The 22310-nt window shown below is 34.0% G+C and overlaps 2 protein-coding genes across 2 annotated transcripts; both read left to right on the top strand.

The window, feature by feature from the left end:
- Window positions 1-235: 235 nt before the first annotated feature.
- Window positions 236-11084, top strand: LOC112033086 (uncharacterized). The gene is made up of 10 exons (XM_065777887.1): window positions 236-673; window positions 833-873; window positions 1323-1415; window positions 1504-1578; window positions 3098-3147; window positions 4375-4464; window positions 4616-4672; window positions 6630-6699; window positions 10857-10958; window positions 11028-11084. Exons 1-10 carry the CDS (start codon window positions 370-372, stop codon window positions 11082-11084), a joined length of 939 nt encoding a protein of 312 aa, XP_065633959.1. The 5' UTR covers window positions 236-369.
- Window positions 8739-21380, top strand: LOC112009385 (uncharacterized). Its single transcript, XM_065777886.1, has 12 exons — window positions 8739-8844; window positions 8947-9038; window positions 9298-9421; window positions 13869-13955; window positions 16060-16153; window positions 16904-17011; window positions 17355-17455; window positions 18169-18234; window positions 18327-18414; window positions 19187-19247; window positions 19800-19863; window positions 21041-21380. Exons 1-12 carry the CDS (start codon window positions 8770-8772, stop codon window positions 21170-21172), a joined length of 1092 nt encoding a protein of 363 aa, XP_065633958.1. The 5' UTR covers window positions 8739-8769; the 3' UTR covers window positions 21173-21380.
- Window positions 21381-22310: the final 930 nt, after the last annotated feature.

Here is a 22310-nt window from a genome sequence, read left to right as displayed (position 1 = left end):
ATCATAGGTGGTAAATTGTTATTTGTTCTAATTTAAACTTACCATTGAAATTACTTTTTTTTTTCCCACTAATAACAACTCGTAATAATTTGTCATCTATGATTTGTTGGGAAAATCTTGTAAACATACCATTTTTCTTACAATACTTATTGTTTCTATTTAATAAATGACATATGACTCGTGCGCTTACATAACACAACTGTTTTGTTTCAACTAACATATCGCTGTTAATTATTGTGGTCCACATTATCTTTGTGGAAACAAGGAAACCATACTTCTATCTCAAATCTCAAGCATAGAATAGTTGTTCTGTTTATTCAGTCTCTTAAAAGCCCGAGGAAGGTCCAGACAGAGTGAGAGACACGTAAAATGGCAGTGTATTGTGCTACTGCTAGTAGTATCAAGTTTCCAAACTCTTTTCTGCCAAGAAAACAATGGTTGCAGCTGCACACTCACCAACACCGCTATAACCATTATTCCTCTCAACTTCAATTCCAATTGTCTGGCACTGGCATTGGTAGGTCAAGAACAACACATCACAATCACAAATGCTTCTCCCAGAAGCAGAAGCAAACTGAGTCCGAGTCCACCACCCAACAAGAAGAGAATGAAGAATTTGAGTTTGAGCGCCTCTTCTCCAACCTCAACCAAGCCACATTGAAGAGAGAACCTGGTTTCTTTACTATTAATGTTACAAAATTTCAATGCACACCACTATTATATTGTTATTATTATTATTCCTCTCTGCTTTTGTTTTGTTACACTCACATTTTCTCTTGCTCGTTGGGCTTAAGTTCACTAATTTTTATTTTATTTTTCCTTGTATTTCCAGGAAGTCTAACTAGTGCAATTTTCCTGGTTGCGGGTACCACGGTAAGCACCTTTTTAACCACAATATATATATATATATATTGCACTTAAACTATGTTAGATTTTCATAGGCAGTGTATAACGTGCCTAAGGATATATGACACATCAACATTTGGTGTGGTGTAACTCGTAAGAATAAAATTGGATCAACATTTGCTACTTCTGAACTGAGGGATGAAATCAGAAAACTAGATAAACTTTTAAGGACTAAATGTACTTATTGCTCTCAAAGATTATAGCCTGTAGATTGGTTCTTTGAAATCAGCTTTCAAATAAAGCCTACAGAATTTAAATCAAACTCTCTCTTAAATTTAATTATTCTTTTCATGATTTTTTTCTCAACACTTATACTTTTTACTCATTGTTTTGGCTTGATTTCTACTAATTCAAACAACATATTGGTTTAATTTGACCATAAATTATCTTCAATGCTATTAATTAACAAATATTAGGTGGGTGCGGGAATCCTTGCAATCCCTGCTGTGACACAAGAATCTGGATTTCTAGCCTCTGCAGTTACATGCATTCTTTGTTGGGCTTTTATGGTAATTCCCTTAGGATTTGTGTGTGTGTGTGTGTGTGTGTTAGAACTCATGAAATAGGGAAGTTTGTGAGAAATTTAAGTCACTCCAGGTTGTGACGGGGCTGCTCGTTGCTGAAGTAAATGTCAACACTATGCGTGAGCTGGGTTCTGGTGGTGTATCATTAGTAAGTTATATTTCTATTTAACATAACTTGCAATCAGTTCCCATACTTTTATATTTATATGTTCCCCTTCCTAAATGGGGAAAAAAATAAAAAATAAAAAATAAAATGATGCATGCATACACATAAATTTAGTGACTTGTAGCTAACCTGTGCACCTCTATTCCTATCTGATGAGGATAAGTTCTTATGAATGGATTATGTGAAAAATAGTGTTATGTGATACACATTACATGAGTTGTAACTTTCAAAGCTGGATACTGTATCGAGACTGCATGTGATGGTTTATTTGCTCAAAAGATGGATTGGAGTTCATGCCTTTGAATGTGAAAGGAATTCATCTCCTTACTGTTTAAGCACATAAGTTCACCAAATTTGATATTCAAAAATTTTCATTTTACAGCTCCCATGAATATCTGGTAGTCTTATTGCATGGATTTCTTTGTTTGTATAACTTAATTCAGTGTGGAATATCAACCTATCATTTATATTCTTTGTTTCCTTCTTGCATTTCTTGCAGAATGGTTGTGAATGATTAATTTGCAAATATGATGTGTGCAACATGATTACAAGACTAAAATATTATTCTTGACCAAATTGTGGTGTATACCTATTTGGGCATGTAACAAAAAAAAGTCCTTTTCAAAAAATAAAAAAAGGAAGGTTATGTGTATTTCATGTATAAGAATAGGTGACCATGTGATTGTGCCTGGTTGGCATAGCTGACTTAGGTCACCATCTACTCCGTATGCAAGTTTTGGTTTTTGGAGCTGTTGGTCAATGTTAGATGGTCTGGGGTTTGTTTGCTTTATTCTGCATCATGCAACAGTCACACTATGTGGTCAGATGGAAAGCAAGGTTATATGTTTAGGATTGATTTGTCACCTTGTGATGAGTCAACTAATTCAGGAGTGAAAACCCATATCATATAGTGTGATTGAAAATGCCATTGCAATTGAGTTTCATTTATGCAAGTCATAGTGCTAATAAGTTGCAATACTAGAAGGAGAATAAAGCATTACATGTCTTCTCTAAAAAGTCTTAATAGTTGGGGTTAGACTTGCCAAAAAAATTACTGGTAATTTTCCAACTTCTTTCAGTACCATCTTTGTAGTGCGAGTTGGGTTGCTTTTAACAAATGCTGTTTAATGGTTTCTCCTGATATATAATTTTTTTTTTCTTTAAATGGGGAGTATAGGCTTCTGGCAATGTGTGCAGGTTGCACCTGCCCTTCTTTTAATTGTCTTGTATTCCAGTTCTAGATAGCTGGCAGAAGTTTTTACTGTATTTTTTTTATAAATAACAAAGTTTTGACTGTATTTTCTCTTTATGAAATATTATGTGTTCAATATATGATGGTGTAGGTTTGAAATTCTAATTATATATGTATATACACACACACACACAAATACATACATACATTGCAGTTTTGATTTGTCCATTGCCATGAACAAATTATCGGTGTATCAATTTAAAAAGTTTTAAAGCCGATGTAGTTTATTCACCCTGTGAGCGATTTCAGGTATCAATGGCCATGAGAACTCTGGGGACAGCAGGAGTTCAAATTGCTTGGTAGGCTTATATACGTCCTTTAAAATTTTAATTCATGTGTGAGCGTGTGCATGTGCATGTGGCTAATTTTTGTAAGCCAATGTGCAAAAAACTGAGACAAAAGACAGGAATTTAAAAGCCATGTAATTTTGTTGATCAGTTACTCTTATTCTAGCTTTGTATCAGTAATTTTTTAAAGTTTTACACGTTCTTTATATTAATATCTTCATGAAATCTTGCTACAATTATACTATTGGTTTTGCTTTTCCACAAAAGCTTGATCATGCAAAATAGGCTTCAGGTTGACGAGGAAATTTTGAGATACTGATCAAATTTCCAAAAAAAAAATGGTGCATTTCCAGGATAATAAATTAGCAACTGCAAACTAGTCAACATTTAACAACTTTTAGATAATTTATAAATTTTACAATTTCTGTTGGAATGTATACCTGCATGGGACATCCATGGAAATGTGGAGAAAATTAACAAATAATGATATTATGACGCCACCAACAGCATCAGGCTCCTGATGGTTATGGATTCTTTTTTTTTTTTTTTTTTTTTTTCATAAGTTTCTGGATGAAGAGGATCTACGTCAAGTATGCAGTGGTACACTAGATGAAACCTGTAGTCTTTTAGATGGTTTTAGACAAATTCACTTCTTAATAGTGACACAAGTCTAAAATAGTCCAAGAATTATATTGCGGTAATTGCAGACTTATGGATGTTTCACTGATATCGTGTTACCTATTTCCAATAAAAAGGTTTTACAGGGAGCCAATTCATCAGATTTTGTCAATTTCATTAACATTAGATCTTTGATTAAATGTGATTGCCACAGTTGAAAATATTAATATTTAGGGACTTCATTGTTTAAAATAGAAATGTAAGATCTAAATTGGATTGAAACTTACCCCAAACTATAGATGGAAAAATGTACTTAAGCCATAATAATTAATGTCAAACTATTTGAGCCATGTTACTATGTCCTTTCAATGCTGAAACGATCTTAATTAATGGTCTTTAAAATTTCATTTTCTTCAGTTAATTGTTAATAGCAAAGAATGGACAAAGTCAATCAACATTAGCAAGAAATATATATTATTTAAGCAGCTCCCTTTTCTCCTTAAGGCATTTATTTAATTTAAGTGGCTCTTCTTTTCCTTGTGGCCTTTTATTTCTCTAAAGATGAATCTATTCATGTGCATTATTTCATCAAAATTTATGGTCATTCTTGTTGTCTTGCAGTTGGTCTTACATCTTTATACATTATGCCCTTCTTGTGGCCTATGTGGCTCGTTCCTCAGATATTTTGACAAACTTTCTCGGCATTCCATTGTACGAATAAACTATTTTTCTGCTTTCCTAAAGGTTGCATATGTTTTTGTGCTTTCCAAATCTGTGGTTCTCTGAGTGGCAGTTTTATGTATTATAGTTCAAGTACATTTTGTATGTTATTTAGGTGTTGATGGCAGCATTATGGTTGCAGATGGGAAAGTGCAACTATGTTTTCATTGATTTTTGGATGCATATGCTACTTCGGAAGGTTAGTTTTGCTTTCTTCCCATTCTCTTAGTCTATCAATTTCTTCTGTAAGTTGATATATTTACCTAAGAACTAATTCAAATCAGACTTGGTTTATTATTGAACTGACACAAATTAAATTTTAGATTTCCAAGAAAGAGCGAGATTTGAGTTTAGAGAAAAGTAGCAGGTCCAGAAAAAGAGAAAATCAGATCTCTGTTCTGTATTAGAAGTAAAATTCTTATTACAACTCAAAACTGATTACCAAATGGCTAGGACTTGTCTATTTATACACTCATATAACCAGTAATTGGTTATGCAACCCTCATACCCTGGTTGGTTAACCAAGTTATAGCCTCTTAACAGTTAACAACCATCTATCAAACAACTAATGGACAGCATGCAGTAACAACAGATAATGATTAACAACAACAATTAGACAACTTGGCAAGACAGAAGGTTTTAGAATTGTGAATTGTCCATTCTACATTAGTAATTACCCCCTATAGAAGAAACTTGTCCACAATTTGGACAGTGTCAGAGAAATCTTCCTCAGCTGCATAGTAAGGTAGTAAGTGCTTCACATTGAAGACATTTGAAATGTTGAAGTGGGGTGAAAGCTGCACTTGGTAGTTGGTAAGCATTGTCATTGACTCTGCTCAAGACCTTGCAATGACCTACTTTTCTAAGATCTAGCAGGTTGTCTTTATTGACTAAAAAGTAAAAACCACCTACACGAGGTGTCCTTCCTTTAAGAGATGCTTCTTTCAATGAACATCAGCTGCTGACTTGTACTTTGCATTGGACACCTCATTCTTCCTTTGAGTAGGTGGAAGACCGTGCACAAAATCCACGTTGATGCACATCCAAGGCCTGGTTGGTATGAGTAGAGGCAGATATAATCCAGCATTAGTAGCTGTTCCCTTCCCCTTTTGACACATGGCACCTTTGAACATGCATTTCCACATCCCTGGTCATTCACGGCTAAAAGTAGTCACTTTGGAGTAGATCTAGGGTCTTATCTCTACCAAAATGACCCAAATTATGTTGTTCCACAAGTAAATTCTCTTTTAAAGAGCATTTAGGAACACAAATTAAATCCTTCGAAATCAAATCCATCTTTTAACATGAATACTGGATAGACAGCCCACTATCCACATTGTAAAGACTGGACAATCTTTTCAAATAAGGATATTCAAGATAGTGGTCTTTGACCTCCCCAAAACCAGTTACCTTAGCTTTCATGGTAATAGATTGGCTCTTTGATTCAACTCATCAGCCACTTTATGAAAAGTTTCTGACGTATGCTATGGCTCATACATCATATTGAGCTGATATGGCTCTTTGACTATGTATTGTGACAGCTAGGAAGTGATCCATATTGCTTCGAATCCAACGTTTCATGGGTGGCCTAAGCATATAGAAGTGGATTGTCATCTTATTTGGAAAAATGTGGAAGAGTTATTGCTACCCATATGTTTCTACAAGAGTCAAATTGCAGATTTGTTTACTAAACCCTTGTACAAGACTAGAATGGATTTACTATGTACAAGCTAGGATTTTATGATATTTATGTCCCAGCTTAAGGTTTTTTTGAGGTGGTTTACATACTAAGGGTAAGGGGTAAACGTGTAATAATGTACTAAGTTTATTAGTATAACTTCTAAGCATATGTGTTAGGGTAAATTAAAATTCCCTAAACACTTTTCCCACACACAACACTACCTTTCATCCATGCTAAAATTTTTATTAGGTATATAAATCATTCAGTCCAACAGAAACATTCCTTTAGTTGGTGATGTAGAGCAGTTGCTCCAATGGTAGACTGATATAGTATCTTTTAAGATTTTAAAAACTCATCATTAAACTACCAATAAATTAAACCTATTAACCAGAGCTCCTGTAAGGAAATTTAAATCTCTTTTAACATTCTTTTCTTTGGGGCTTGAAATTGACTGTCAGCTAATCTTCAATTGTAGCCAGCGCTTTATTGGTGCCATTAATGGAGTTCTTGTATCTGGAATCATCATTTCTTTTGCGGCTCTTGTGGTAATTCTTTCTCTTTATAATATGATTTTATATGATACTACACCCTTTTTGTGATGTAGGAGTTTTTACAAAGAAGACAAGTTCCAAAATCACGCTTCAACTAATTATATACTTAAGTTGGGCAGTTCAAGATTAACAGTTATTCATTAAGAATTTGAATAAGGGCAATATTATGAATTCTTTGAATAATTCTCTCTTCAGATGACTTGGAATTTTTCCTAAGTAGTTTCATTTGAATTTTTTTATTAGATCCTTGACAAAATATGATAGGCTCATTCAAATTCCACAGGACAACCAAAAGGGCAAATCAATTTAAAAAATAAAAATAAAAATCACTTGATCCAGTGAATTAGAGAGTGTTGAAGATGATTTAGACGTCCATTCTCATATATCTATCAGCATATATGCATGCACGAACTTTAGGACCAAAAAATATAGGGGTTTCTGCATGGGTACAAGACTAATGAAATTATATTGTTATTGCAAAATTTGCAGGTTTATCTTAAATTTTACAATTTTAAACAATAGTAATTGCATTAGTTAAAACTAAAACTTCTATAATTTGGCTTGTGTTGTAAGGAATTAGCATACGATAGTACATATCACTATCAAAATGAACCAACCCAACCCCCCCCCCCCCCTTTTTTCTCTACAGAAAAAGGAGAATGGTTAAATTAATCATTAACCACATACTTCTAACACTCCCCCCTCACGTGTGGGCTCAACTCCCTTTTAATAGGTGAGACCCAACAAATGAGATTTTAAATGAGAGGTAGAGTGGAGAAGACAAGGATCGAACTCAGGACAGTGGCGGAGTCAGAATTTTGGATCAGAGGGGGCAATTTGAGACTACGTGAAACTGATGTGGTAAAAAGTTTCACGTAGTCTCAAATTACTACAAAATTTACAATAAAAAGTTCACAAATTAATGTGATAAAAATGTGATTAGTATTATTTAAACAATATAATGAATAAATGTTTGTGATTATTTTTTGTAATCGGTGATATGCCAATTTGTAAGATATAAATAGTAAAATTTGCAATATCTCTACCATCATTTAATAATAAAATACAAAAAAATATCATTAACAGTGAAAATAATGATAGAAATTAAAAAAGAAAAAAATTGTGAAAGAAGTGTCAAACGTGGGACAAGACAAAAGTTACAAGAATAGTAAATTATGTGAAAAGGGGATTTGATTTGATGTTTGATAAAACTTTTTTTTTACTTTCCTTTTCTTGTGCCAGAATCACTTTCAGGTTTCAACCAATTGGGAGTCTTTTTTTCCTTTCTTTTTCCTGTGTCAAAGTCCCTCAAAATTACAATTACACATACAATGAAATTTTAGGTGGAGTCAGGGGGGCAGGTGCCCTCTCTCGCCCCCTCTGGCTCCGCCACTGACTCAGGACCTCCTGTTCTAATACCATGTTAAATTACCGATTGTCCCAAAAGCTAAAGCTATTGGGATATAATAAATTTAATCATTTAATCACATACTTCTAACATACTATATTTGGAAATGTTTTCCCGTTGAACTTGACAACTTGTTCCTCTAATTATTATCATAGGCTATGTAAAAGGGCTTTGTCCTATAAGCTTTTGTAAAAATAGGGCCATTGTTTACTTGATTTTATTATTATATTATTATTGTTATTAAAGTGCCATTGGTACCTTGAATATCTTTGGCACTGGCACGAGTTTTTGAAGGCAGTGCTTTGTTTGTTTCTATTTACTCCTTATGTGAATAGTTTGAAAAGAACAGGTGCTGTTTGACCTTTTATTATGTTTGCACCGTTTGTGTATCAAATTATAGTCTTCAAAGTGAACTAACTAAATGTTAATTCAGTAGTGATATTGTCATGAAAATGGAATAATGTTATTTCTTTGTTTATAGTATAGATACGAACCTACCTAGACATTTCAAAAGTGGATACAGTTGTGAAAGTGTGCTTTCAGGAGGGATTATACAGTGTTGGAGAATTATACTTTTATTTTGTAATTCTTCGAATTTGTTTCAAATTTAACATATTGTGCCTGGATACCTTAGCATATTATTTTATCTTTTCTTGATGCCTCTAGGTTATCTGGGCTACAGATTTGAAGTAATGCCTAGCCAAGAAATCTGCAATAAGCAACTAATAATGGTGAATATATTATGTATTATATTTGGCACCTTTAAATGTTCCCTTGAGTGCTAATCCATCTGTAGTTATGCTGATGAAAATCTCTTTGTTTGGTTTTACCAGATTTCTGTTGACGCTGAGCATGCAAAATGCAGCATATGCTTAAATATATGGCATGATGTTGTTACTGTTGCTCCTTGCCTCCATAACTTCTGGTTTGTAACTTATCTTTGCTTCAATTATGAAATATTTTTATTCATCCTCCCCACCACACCCCCCAACCACCCCCCCCCCCCCCCCAAAAAAAAAAAAAAAAAAAGAAAGAAAGAAAAAAATCCTTAGTGTAGGTGGGATTTGAACCTAGGTCTCTGATACAATGCCAAGTGACTTTGCCAGCGGGTCTAGTTGGCACCCATAGGGAACATTTATTTTAATCTATAAATTTTAATTGAAATTGTCCTTGATTATTTACAGCAACGGATGCTTCTCAGAGTGGTTAAAGAGATCTCAAGAGAAACATTCAAGTGTACTTTGTCCCCAATGTAGAGCAGTTGTACAATTTGTTGGAAGAAACCACTTCCTGCGGAACATTGAGGAGGTAGGCAGACCAACTTATGGGTATATAGATAAGAATGAGATGTTAACTAAAGCTAGGGGAAAATTACATTTTACCCCATGTAGTTAGGCCATAAAATATAAAACCTATCTACATTATAGTTTGTTACGCTAAACCCCTAGAGGTCATGTCCAAAGTGTAAAACATAAGCTATAGAAACAATTTTACACCTTTACTCATTCAATCATTTATACATTCATAATAAAAAGCTAATATATAATAAATTATTTTGTTGCTCTTAGGATGATAATGATGATCATCGTTGGCTTGGCTATATAGCAAGATTTGATTGGGTGAAGGTGTACAATTAATTTGTGACATGTATAATGCACTACGGTGAACATTGATCCAAATTGATACAATACAAAATTCTCGAAAGAAACTTGTTGCAAAAATAACAAAAAAGAAACCTGGGAATCAACTAGAGTTGCTTGGAATCAGCACCAAGCAGAATATAAAACCTAAAAATCATCACCTGGGGTTGTTTGGAGTTAGCAATAGCCAATTGGAAAAATTCCAACTGAAATTTTATTTATCAAGCAAAACTGTCTCCATTGGATTGAGATAGTGTGCTTATGTAGACCATCAGGGCCAAATATTAATTCTAATTGGCTTTCGTCCGTGCCCTTCCTCGCCCTTTGGCGAGCCAGGGTCTCTGGGCGGCGCCGGCATCGACGAGGAATGCCCCTTTGGCGAATAGGTGCTGTATGTGCTTTTGTAATGAGTAATCTGTGGACCATCTTCTCCTACATTGTCCTGTAGCTCATTCTTTGTGGGTGCAAATGTTACAAGTTTTTGGGATCCAATGGGTCATGTTAGGTTTAGTGGAGAGTTCTTGTTTTGTTGGAGTAATTGGTTGGGGAAATTTTCTTCGGACGTATGGAATATGGTTCTTGGCTGTTTGATGTGGGTTGTTTGGATGGAAAGAAATCGGCGCTCTTTTGAGGCTAAAGAGAAATCGCTTGTTCAGTTACAAGCTCTCTACCAGAGTACTCTTTTTGAATGGGCTAGGTGCTGGGGTTCTTCAAACTGTTCTTCTACTCTGGAGTTTCTTACTTCCTTAAGTATTGCCCCTTAAGTTGCTTTTCATATTTTTGTTGTTTTTGGTTGTTGTTTCTTGTGTTCACCATCATGAACACCTTGTTTTTGCTGTTTTCGATTTTTCTTGATGATTAATATGATTCTTNCTTTTTTCTCTACAGAAAAAGGAGAATAGAAACAAAATAATAAAATATTAAAGTTAGAATAAGGGAAATAAAAAAATATCTTTTGCCTAGTTGCTCACATCCATTTACTTGTTTGTGCTTCTGTGTATCTACCGTAGTTTCTATGCATAGATACACATAAATGATGTATTTTGGTGGTGAGTTTACTTTTGTGCATATTACACTAAGCAGGAAATAAATTTTTTTGTCAGGCTGTTGCAAGTGGAGACCTGCAGTGGGATGCACTTCTGAAAGCCAACTTTAAAGCGGTTCCTATGAGTATACCCATAATTGCACTTTCATTTGTTTACCAGGTAATATCACCAAACCTACAGTAATTCAACACTGAAGCAGTTTTGACATTTCATATCTATTTTTTTCAGAATGTAGTACCTGTTATTTGTACGGATCTTGAAGGAAACCTGTCAAAAGTAAGGTGATAAATCTTATCATCACCGTTTTGCGTGATATTAAATTTAACATAGTCTAATGTCATACATTCTAAATAAAATTTTATTATAATTGTAACACAACAATATAGCACACATTTTCTTGGTACTATTTTGAACAATTGTAGATTTGGTTTGTTCTGATGATGTATCTAAAATATTAACATGTTAGCTCAGAAATCCTCCTCATCATTATATTTCACAGAATTTTATTAAAAATCACTGTAAGACAACAATGATGGGATATCACCATTAGTAAATCATTGAATAGCGTACGAGTGAGATTGTATACCTTAACAAAAAGGACAACTTTGTCATATAATCTTAGTAAGGTTACTCATTAATTTTAATTTTTAAGAATTTCTCACGACTAGTGCATTTTCTTCAACTTTCTTCTATGTCACTGATTACAATAATTGACCACTGTAGTCCTAATGTCCATGTCTTTTCCGTACTATTCTTGGATTGAAGAATGGATTCTTTTTTTTTTTTTTTTTACACCACAACTCTCTTTTAGTTCAAGTGATGGAGAATTCTCTATTAAACTTAGGGAGTCTGATTACTTATTTAAAAAAAAAAAAAAAAAAATTTTCTAATTGGCTTGGGCCAAACCCCAATTATTGGATTGTTTAAATAAACTTGACTATAGGACGCGAAATTAAATACTAATGACCTAATAAACTAATAAAAATCCAATGGACCATTAGTAAAAATATAATTGACTTCTAAATTTAAATAAAAGTAAAATTGTCTTCACGCTCAATGCATCATTGTACCTTGAACCTGACCACAAAGGTTGTGTTCCAAACTAAACTTAGGGAGGTTCCATGTTTTATGGTCTAACCACATGGATAAATTGTATTTTCCCTTGAAGCGAATATGTATTGGAGTTATCATTGATGTGGTTAGCAGAATAGCATCTTTTTTTCTTCTTCTTTTTTTCCTTTTATGTTTGGTTGGTGGAATAGCATCCATTTGTTAATATTCTTAAGTATCAACACAAAAAGTTGGAATTACGTTAGCTATTATGAGCTGGTGGACTATATCTGCTTCTTAATTGTGACTTCCAGAAATATTGTTATGCTTTGTATAAAGTTCCTTTCACTTTTCCTAGGAACATCATATTGTTGTTCCTTTGCAGTCTTTTTGTTAATGCTAATGATAGTCATGAAGTATTGACGTTTAAAGTGATGAAAGTATAGTGGTAAACATATTATATGGATGAATTTTATGTCTGCTTGATACTGTAACACTAATATATATATTTTTTTGATAAGTAAGAATGATATATATATGAAAGGTTACTCTATGCATTAAAAGCACAGAGCAAACCCAAAAATTACAAGAAGAAAAAAACAGAGAAAATACATAAAAGAAAACCAAGCAACAGATTAATTACAAAAGAGAAAGAGAGCTAAGAAAAGAAGGGAGAGAATCACTAGTCGTGAGTCCCTAAGCCCGAGACCAATAAAAAAGAGTTCCATTGAAAGAAGCAAGCATCCGATCACCGAAACTATCCAAATCCTTAAAAGTCTGCCAATTCTGTTCCTTCCAAATACACCATTGTATGCACAACGGAACTAAATTCCAGATTTGAGACGAATGTTTCTCCAACCAACTCCACCATCCAAAAAGCAAATCTGGAATTGATCTAGGTATGACCCATGACAATCCAAAAGTTATAAAAACAAAGCTCCACAACCGTAAGTCATCTCACAATGAAGAAGTAAATGGTCTACTGTTTCCAGACAGTGTTGACACATAATGCACCAGTCCACAAAATCCAAGCCCCTCAATCTTAGGTTATCACCCGTTAGGATCTTATTCCAAGCTACACACCAAACGAAAAAGGAAACACGCCCAGGGACCTTAACTCTCCATATACCTTTCCAAGGAAAGACAACTGAGGGAGAATCCTGCAACTTTTTATAATACGACCGGATGTCAAAATCCCCATTAGTCTTCAACTTCCATCTCATCTGGTCTCCAACATCCATTGAAGGAGTATTGGCTCCCAAGATACGAGGAAAATGCAGCCCTTCATCCATCTCTCAATCATCCAAATTCTTCTATCCTGCGCCCCTTGCCTTGACAAAGAAGCTTCTACAGAGGCCTCCCTATCAATAGCAATACCATACAGCCTCGGGAAAGTCAATTGGAAAGGTTGATCCCCATACCACCCATCCTACCAAAATCTCTCTCTATTTCCCAATCCAACAACAAACTGAGCATTTTTGCTAAAATCCTCCCAGCCCATACGAATACCTCTCCACAAACCACACCCATGAACTCCCCTACCTAGCTTAGAAGTCCATCCCCCCCACTCTTCCCCAAACTTTGAAGCTACCACCCTCCTCCACAACCGACTCTCTTCTTTCCCAAACCACTACAACCATTTCCCCAATAAGGCCTTATTGAAAGTAGTAAGTGCCAAAATACTAATATTAGTGCCAAAATTTATACATTGTGTAAGATTCTAATGCTAATTTTATAACATATATGTTTTAGGTACAACCTTGTTACCATACATAACATTCATGACAGAAATTTTCATTTGTCATTGAGATTGTTGTATACCCATAATATCAAATTGCATAATTTTGGGAAGGTTCTCGTCATCCTTTGGATTCAATCTCTCCTTTGCCTTCTCATTAATTAATGTGTGTGTGTGTGTGCAATTTTTGTGGTTTTAAAGCATGTCAGTATCCGCTATAGTATGGCTTTCATTTATGGATTTTGTTCTCTTTTAACTAGTTTGCCACTTGTTTTGTGTAGGATATACTTGAAGCAGATTCTTCATTAAAGCGGTCTGATGAAGAAGTTGCACTTTTAGATTCCTATGCATTGATACAGTCAAATCTTGTAAGTAATCTTACTACTTTCTAGATATGCTACTTGGATGCTTCAAAGTGTGTGAAGTACCATTATCATACATTACATAACAAGGGTAGAGACGTTGCTTCAAAGTGTGTGAGGTACCATTATCATACATTACATAACAAGGGTAGAGATGTGGCACACACGTGGTTAGGTATTTACCAGTCAGGCACATCCAATGAAAAGAAAGATGAACTTTTTCTAGTTCATTTTGAACTATTTTATTTATTTATTTATATTTCTATAAGATGCACTACTCAATTATAATAAGAGAAGTTTCGGTGTCCCCCCCACTCCCCCCCCCCCCCCCCCCCAAAGAAAAAAAGTCAATTTTGATGGATTTTAGTGTTCTGTATGATTATTTAAATAATAAAATACACTGTTCTGTGTCATGCATTATCTTTCATCTTGAATTGTGGAATGTTGTTTAGTAGAGATGGCACATAGGTTGACCACTGATTCAATGTTCAAATTAAAAAGGCAGTTCTTGCTACTAGAAAGATCTAGGAGCAAACCAAGGAAGCTTGTGTTAAAATAAGAAATTTCTACGTTGAATCTGTTAACTGGCAATTTTTAATCATTGGTCAATGAGCTTAGTTCAAATGGCATCCTCATCCCCTGGCTATTCACACACTTATAGTCTTATACATGTCATTTATGGTTAATTCCAATACAAATACTAGTTTGCCCCTAACAATATATTACGTACAACACTCCTCAGGTTGGGACATAGATATTTTATAATCTGAGCTAATACTGTATTAACAAATTTAAACTAGTTTTGTTCACAAGTTTAGTAAACATACCAGCAATTTGAGCTCCTGTATGGGGTAACAATTACGTCACTTCCACTCTTCTCGAACAAGATGACAATCCACCTCTGTATGCATGGTGATGGTCTATTCATGAAACACAGGAGTAGAAGTAATGTGGGTTCAGAATCACACATAGGCTGGTGGTAAAGCTCCAGAAGACACTTGTTTATATGCCAACGTATACTCCCATTGGTGGGGTCCAGATCAGAGTTAGACTATATGAATTCAATTCCCAAAACATAATCCAATCATGTGGCAGAACACTAATTTTCCAGATTTATTTTTTCTATTTTTATATGACTTATTTTAAGAAACCAATTTAAATCTCCCACTCGATGTTTGATGTAGAATCCAAAAATGAAAATATTCTTACTAAAGTTTAATGTTAAGATCAGTTTTAGAGCTAATTTGCTCACTAATCCACTTAGAGTGAATAATCTAACCTTTAAATCCCAAATTTACAAAAATATGAAGTCATTTGAATGTGATTGGCTTTGATAATCTCAATCATGCAAAATCCCCAAAAATAATTAATGGAAGCTGAATAAAATTCAGTAAATAAAAAACTCTAAACTATGTTCTTGAAAATATTAGAGATGTTTGGAAGGATTTCTTACCACAGGGGATGAATTTGAGTCATATTGTCATCAAAAATTCAATCTTCTTCCTTTTGTAATGCTTCAGGAAGCCTTTTTTGGAGTCCTTTCTGAATGTGCATACGTTTTTATTTATCTATTTTTTGATTGGTTATTTATGCACCTAGTAGGTTTTGAACCCACGATTTCACCCGCCATCCTATTATTATGATAAAAGGAAGTGCAAGTTGAGCTATAGCTCATTGGCATGAATAATGTTAATTATGATGTGTTCAATAACTGATAGGGGATATTAACCTAGTTTCTCTAAATTCTCTTGAAATAAGAAAATATATTTTTATCCCCAAAGAATTTTTTTTTTTTTTTTACTGATGTACCCAAATTCCATTCGATATTTATATTTGAGTATTAAAATGAGCGTGGTTCCTTTAATGTTATATGTACCTATAAGTTAGAAAACGATATATCATTTATGAATCATATAGATGTCTATCCGGTGAACAGTTTGTTGTGTTGCGTCTTTTCATTTGAAATAGGTTCAGTTTTATTGCTATGTTTTCCTTTTGTGTTCACACCATTGGTTGGTTTGATATGTTGCCCCTTATGTGTTATCAAACTTCAGAATAGTTTATGATTCTTTTCCTTTTTGTTGATTGTTCTGGTTATAATTTAAATTAGGTCGTTAGATCAGGGAAAAAGCTGCGAAGAAAGAGGGCTTATCCCCCCTTGGATGAGGAAAGTGATGGCATAGACCTTCCATGCCCTCAATGTGGTAATATTATTTGCATATGAATTCTTGTGTTTGGAAATTGTTTCCTCAACTTTGTGAATCATGTTTTGCACATCATTTATTCACCCATCTATCGACCTTAACTTGCATTTTTATTGCTTAGTAATTAATTTTAAAGTTGGTCATTCTTATCCATCACTTTTTTTGTAAATGTATTTTTACCAACATGAAAATGTTAAGATGGGTAATTGGAATTACAAGGAAAGATAAGATAGATTCGAAATGAGGAAATTCATTTAAAGATAGGGGTAACCCTTATTGATGAAAAGATGTGGGAGAGTTGCCTTGGATGATTTGGTCATGTGCAGTGAGGAAGAGTGAGTTGATTCAAATTGAGGGAATGAAAAAAGGTAGAGGAAAACCTAAAATAACCTAGTAAAAGTAGTAAAAAAGGGCACATCAATTAAGGATGTAACAGAGAGTATGATTTTAGATAGAATATAATCATAGCAAAAAAATGTGGCCAACTTGATAAGTCTATTGAGGATCCATAGTTGAGCCCAAAGTTTTGTGGCTAAGATTTGCTTATGTTTCTCACCAACTTGCTCGAGTGCTTTAGATGAACTGCTTTTTAAATTTTCATGTTAATGATATGGTCCAACTTTCTGAAGTTCACTGCATTTTTATTTGGAAGGTCTTGAGAAGTTTTTTTGTTTCATGTTTCTAATATGTGGTGTTTTCCTCTTTCACTGTGTCTTATTTATATTAACAAGGTCATTTACAAATTTTCAGGTACAGAATTGGGTGGGTTCCACTGCAACCAGAACACCATTCATCTACAGTGTCATGCATGTGGAGGAATGATGCCTTCCCGAACTGATATTAGTGTACCACAACACTGTAAGTTTTTTTGTGTGTGTGTGTGTGTGTTTGAAAGCAGCAAAGGATACATTCTAGCTTGTAGCTCACATTACAGGTTATAAAATACTTTATTGAAAGTCAGTTGGATTGGTTTTTAAGACTTTGCTTTATGCTGCAGTCACCATAGAAGTTTATTTCTTTTTAATTTTAGAACCACACTATTGATGCCTCTAGACTTGGACTTCAACTTAGCTTTTATAATTTTTTAAGATAGGGAAGATGAAGTGATCCGCTGAATCTGTACTTTCTTTCCCTTTTAGTGTTAGGTGTAACAAAGCAATTGTTCTAAATTTGTCAACATTTCCATTTTTCCCTCTTGCAGGTGTAGGATGTGATAGAGCATTTTGTGGTGCTTATTGGCAAGCTCAAAGGCTTACAAGAAGTGACTTTCACCCTGTTTGCAGTCGTGAGACTTTTAAACCAGTATGTGCTGCTCTTTTGCTTCTTCTTTTTTCCCCTATTATTAATTAATTCCCCAAAGTTTTAGAACATTCAGTTGATTAATCATATTGTATATGAGGTCAATTGGTTTTGTTTCATATCTTATTACTATTTGCTGATAGGATATTCAGTTGATAAGACACTTTTAATGGAACTCTTTCTAAAACTTCTTTCTTTTCAACAAATTTTCAAATCTTTACTTAGTTGTCCCTTTCATTCTCTGCTGATAACTACTTGCAAAAATTTGTCAAGTAAATCTCCCTAATTAATCACTTGTAGGGAATATATCTTGGTTTAATCTAGACTTTTTTTTAATGTGTGTTTGGGAACAAATTATAAGTCAGTTTTTTGCTTTTTAGCTTTTATGTATAGCTTTTTAAAACCTCACTTTTTCTTGTTCTTTTTTTTTCCCCCAACTTTTTCAAAGTACAAGTATACTTTAACACAATAGCAAAAAGCTAAATAATTTGTTCCCAAATCCTCTAAAAGATTCCATACACAGTTTTCTAGGTTCACATCTACTTTTGTTGGAGTTCCTTTGTTTTAGCCATCCCATTTTTAGAAAAATGATGTTAAATTATGACCTAGTTTAAAGATTGATCAGTATTTAACTATTTATATGCTAAAGACTATGGTGTAATATTTACTATGGTGACATGTTTTATGATGATTATACTTCTTCCTATGCTTTGCAGATCTCAGATCGCACTATTTCTAGAATTCCTGATGCAGTGCATGACAAGAATCGGCATGAACAAGATGTGTGGATTTCTCTTTACCAAAACTTTAAACTTTTGTAATTATTTTAGTTAATGAATGGTTTGATATGACTCACATCTTAGTGGTGTTTTAGATCACACAAAGGTGTATTATACAGATGGGCAGAACGTTGCAGGATGTTATCTCAGAGTGGATTGCAAAGTTAAACAACAGAGAAATAGGTAAGTTGATATATTCTTCAGTATTAGTTTAATGGTTGAAGAATGAATTTGTTGGGTTCCAATGTTCTGAATCACAATCATGATGCCTTAATTTATCATTTAGTGTTGATGCTAGCAAGCACATGATCAACCTTCCTCATGAAGCGTATGTTTGTCATCCAATCATTAATGGAAGAATTGGCTTCTAAATTTTATACTTGTTACATATGTATTTTCATGGACTAAAACAAAGTTTCTTCTCTTCCCTGCCCCCTCCGAAAAACAAAAAGTAACGCTTGGGTCATGTATAACTTTCTAAATAATCTGTAGGAGGCAAGTTGATTAAATCTTTTTTTTACTAACCAACTGGTCTTTTCTATCTGAAACATGCTATGGTTCTGGTAGCATAATGCTTGTGGTTTCTAACTGAAATAGTTATCTAGGATTCCAAGGTGGAATGAATAGAAAATAATGTGTGGATCAGTGGATCAATGTACATTTCTAGGTAGCACCATCTCTAGGTATTAAGTCATGTTTCAATGTTCCTTGTTTCAATATGTTTGAGTATTTTCTGTTTCATTTCAGTGCACGTGTTTCTCTACTTTTAGGTCCTCTAGGTATAAAGTTTTGCAGTTCATTTCTTTTATAATGTTACATTTCTTCATATGTGATAAAGGGTGCTAGTCAAACATGATTAGTTTTTCATAGATTTTTCTGGTTATCATAGGGATCTGATATATTAATTTTCAGATAGTATTGTTTTAATTTAGAGGTAATTTTGTTCTTATGGCAGATCGAACAAGGATGCCACTGAACCATGCTGAGATGATCACTTCCGGAACTCATGTTTGCAAGTAAGTTTCATTTTGCACTTGGTGTTCTCAGTAATTGAATTAGTTTTCTGCCTGCAGTACATGTCCAATTCATCTTTAAACTCATAACATTTGTGTAACACTTTTAATTCAAGGTGTTACAGTCTGATTGTACCCAAGGCATATCACTTCTTAATTTCAAAATTTTTTTTTGCATCTGATTTTCATGTTTCTTCTTCTGAGTGGGCTTAATTGTTGTTGAATTTTTAATTTCTAGAAAGGCGCTAAAAATCTCAAATGCTATTTCTTTTCTTGGTTCTATGGACATCGGACATAATTTTTGTATATGGTGTTTGAGTTTAGAGCTGTCAATATGATGTTTCAAGACTTGAGGCACCACCTTCTCAAAAAATTTGTTTCCTTCAGTCACTTTTGTGTTATTAGCAGTCTTAACTGTATTATCCATCAAATTGTGATTCAAACAATATCCATCAAATCATATTATAAAGATAAAATGGTGGATAAATTAGAATACTTGGATTTCTGTCTCATTAAATGCCAGATTCTTAGTATAGATAATTGTTTTGGATGCAGTGATTGTTATGACAAATTGGTCTCATTCCTTTTGTACTGGTTTCGGATTTCAGTGCCCAAATATGTAAGTATCATCAACTTGAAGCATTATAATTTCAAATTTCTAATTGTAGATATGGTTTTCTTTTCAATGGATGTTTGGTAGGCATTTCATGTGTCCTGAAAGTACGTTTACTGTAACTTGTCTACCTACCCTATCTTCTGTTTCCCCCTCTCATATATGTGGTTTCAACATCTGGTACTGTAATATTGAAGCCTTCACGTTATGAAGTACATACAATGATGAGTCTTTATAATAACTTGGGGCTCTATGCAATAGATTAAGAGCCAACTGTGTTTTAGCTCGCACATGCCATTCACAAATGTAATAACCTGCATATCAAATACATTGGAGGTTCAGGAGAGTTTAATCTTGAAGTTCTGGTTCTTTAACCAAAGTGGCAAAGTGTCACCCTACAGTTTTACCCGTGTGGGCTTGTGAAGTAGCAAATTCAACCATACAAGAAATATGGAGTCATCCTAGTCTAGTGTATCTTTTGATGAAAGCATTCCATAACTTACAAAGAAAAGGAGGTCATTTTCAAGTAACAAAGACATGTACCAAACAAACAATTGTTACTGTGGCATTTATGTTCATGACATTGACATTATATATATAAGAATTAGAAGCTCCCCTTTTTCAAAACCAAGGCGCTTGAAAAACAATTGCTGTGTTGTTCTATAATATGTCCCCTATTTTGAGTAAATTCCTTCTCGATCCAAAGCTGAAGTTTCCAAACCCAACTACTCACATGGCTGGTGGTGCTCCAAGCTTGGAACAATGTACCCCAGTTCATAGAATAATGTGCTCAAATTGATTTAATAATTGAAATTTTGAGCTTTGTATGCCACTCTTTTTGAAGGTGGTTTGAAGAATTGCTTGTGTTAGCAACTCTCTGGAAGGCTCTTTCCAATTTATTAGACCAGTGTTTTTATCTGCCTTTTTGTTGTGGAATTATTTAACACAATTTCCCCCCCTTTAAGATTTGGGTATGATAGCTTCTTTCTTAAAATTGGCGTGTGATAGAAATCATTGATTAGTTCTTATAGATGTCCTCTTGAGAATCATTTAATTTCAGATTATGATTTGAGGGTCTGATTTAATCAGATGCTTCATATAAGTGATCACTAGTTAGTTCTGGAAAGTTGCCTGTAATTTTTGTTAGTATTATTTTAATGTGGTTGTGTATGCTTCTTCATAGCTTTTACCACCAGATGCATCAAAAAGGGAAGATTGCTGGTATGGATATTCGTGTCGGACACAGCACCACAGTGATGAACATGCTCGTAGAAGAAATCATGTTTGCCGTCCTACTAGAGGTACTAACATGTAGTGTAGTTTCTGTGATATACACTAATGGATGTAAACAGCAACACCCCAACCCCCCCCCTTCCCTTTTGATTTGGATATGAATGTAATTCTACTATTGGTTGTTACACCATTCATTCATGTCAAATTTACTTATCAATAGTTTTTTCGTGCCATTAAGGCCATTATTTGCATAGAGAATGACTAAATTTTATAATAATTTCTCTTGAAGATGGCTTGGGGTCTGGTAAATTCTGTGATATATTGCCTTTTAGGTCATCCAAAATTAAGAATAGAAAAAAAGAAAAGAAAAAAGTGTTCCATGTGGTACAATAGAGTAGGAAAGAGCTGACAGACTATTACTCAACAATATTGTTGACTATTTTAAGATGAATAATAGACCACAACTTTTGCCACAATTTGCTCACATTGCAAATCATGTGGTACAATAAGATGACTATTTTCCTTTTTAAGATTGACGGTTATTTTTTTTTGAAGTAAAAATAAAATAGTTTTCATATGCGACGTTTTTACTCATAGCAGTGGCATATTTTCTTCCTACTTTAATGTGGGAAGCACGCCTTTATGGAACTGCAGAGTGTTTAGTCATTCGGATGGCTACTACTACATTTTTTTAACACCGTCTTCGTTGACAAAAATAAACAACATTAGGTTTCACGTTGGACTTACTGTATGCTCTGCAGCATGTGATTTCTGAAAGTGATATTGACTATTCAGGGCTTATGTTAGTAGTTTTGTGGAAGCTTTCCATTTAATGAAGCTCAACTTAAGTCACTTCAATTCTTTGTCAAAGACTAAAAGGATAGACCACCATCATCTTCGGCATAAAATTTGGGTATTGGGGTGGGGATGTGGTATTTGATGCCATGAGTCTCGTATTTCAATTGGCACATTTTGACATTTTCAACGGAAATATCTTAGGTTGATATATCTCAAGATCCAAATTTTCTAGTGATGCTAATGGAAACATTCAAATTTCAAACTTCCCAACTTCCAACTATTGAATTATCAAACAATAGTGTCTAAATTCAATATGGAAGATAGTTAGATACCGTAGCTTAGAATAAGTTTTGATCAATCATCATAGTTCATAGATGTTCCCTTCATATTATCCGTACTATGAAATTGGCATAAGATCTTAT

Source organism: Quercus suber, unplaced genomic scaffold (assembly GCF_002906115.3).
Source record: "Quercus suber isolate HL8 unplaced genomic scaffold, Cork oak 2.0 scaffold_168, whole genome shotgun sequence".
NCBI lineage: Eukaryota > Viridiplantae > Streptophyta > Magnoliopsida > Fagales > Fagaceae > Quercus > Quercus suber.
Note: the sequence above shows the minus strand (reverse complement) of the source record. Positions and strands in the feature narration are given on the sequence as shown.

What these genes read in the sequence shown, in the direction of transcription:
- LOC112033086 (XM_065777887.1), top strand. Translation starts at nt 370, where the DNA reads ATGGCAGTGTATTGTGCTACTGCTAGTAGTATCAAGTTTCCAAACTCT. An exon ending in TCCTGGTTGCGGGTACCACG is followed by an intron (nt 874 to 1,322) that starts GTAAGCACCTTT and finishes AACAAATATTAG; the next exon opens with GTGGGTGCGGGAATCCTTGC. An exon ending in AACTTTCTCGGCATTCCATT is followed by an intron (nt 4,465 to 4,615) that starts GTACGAATAAAC and finishes TTATGGTTGCAG; the next exon opens with ATGGGAAAGTGCAACTATGT.
- LOC112009385 (XM_065777886.1), top strand. Translation starts at nt 8,770, where the DNA reads ATGCCTCTAGGTTATCTGGGCTACAGATTTGAAGTAATGCCTAGCCAA. An exon ending in CATTGATACAGTCAAATCTT is followed by an intron (nt 13,956 to 16,059) that starts GTAAGTAATCTT and finishes AATTTAAATTAG; the next exon opens with GTCGTTAGATCAGGGAAAAA. An exon ending in AGAATCGGCATGAACAAGAT is followed by an intron (nt 18,235 to 18,326) that starts GTGTGGATTTCT and finishes GTGGTGTTTTAG; the next exon opens with ATCACACAAAGGTGTATTAT.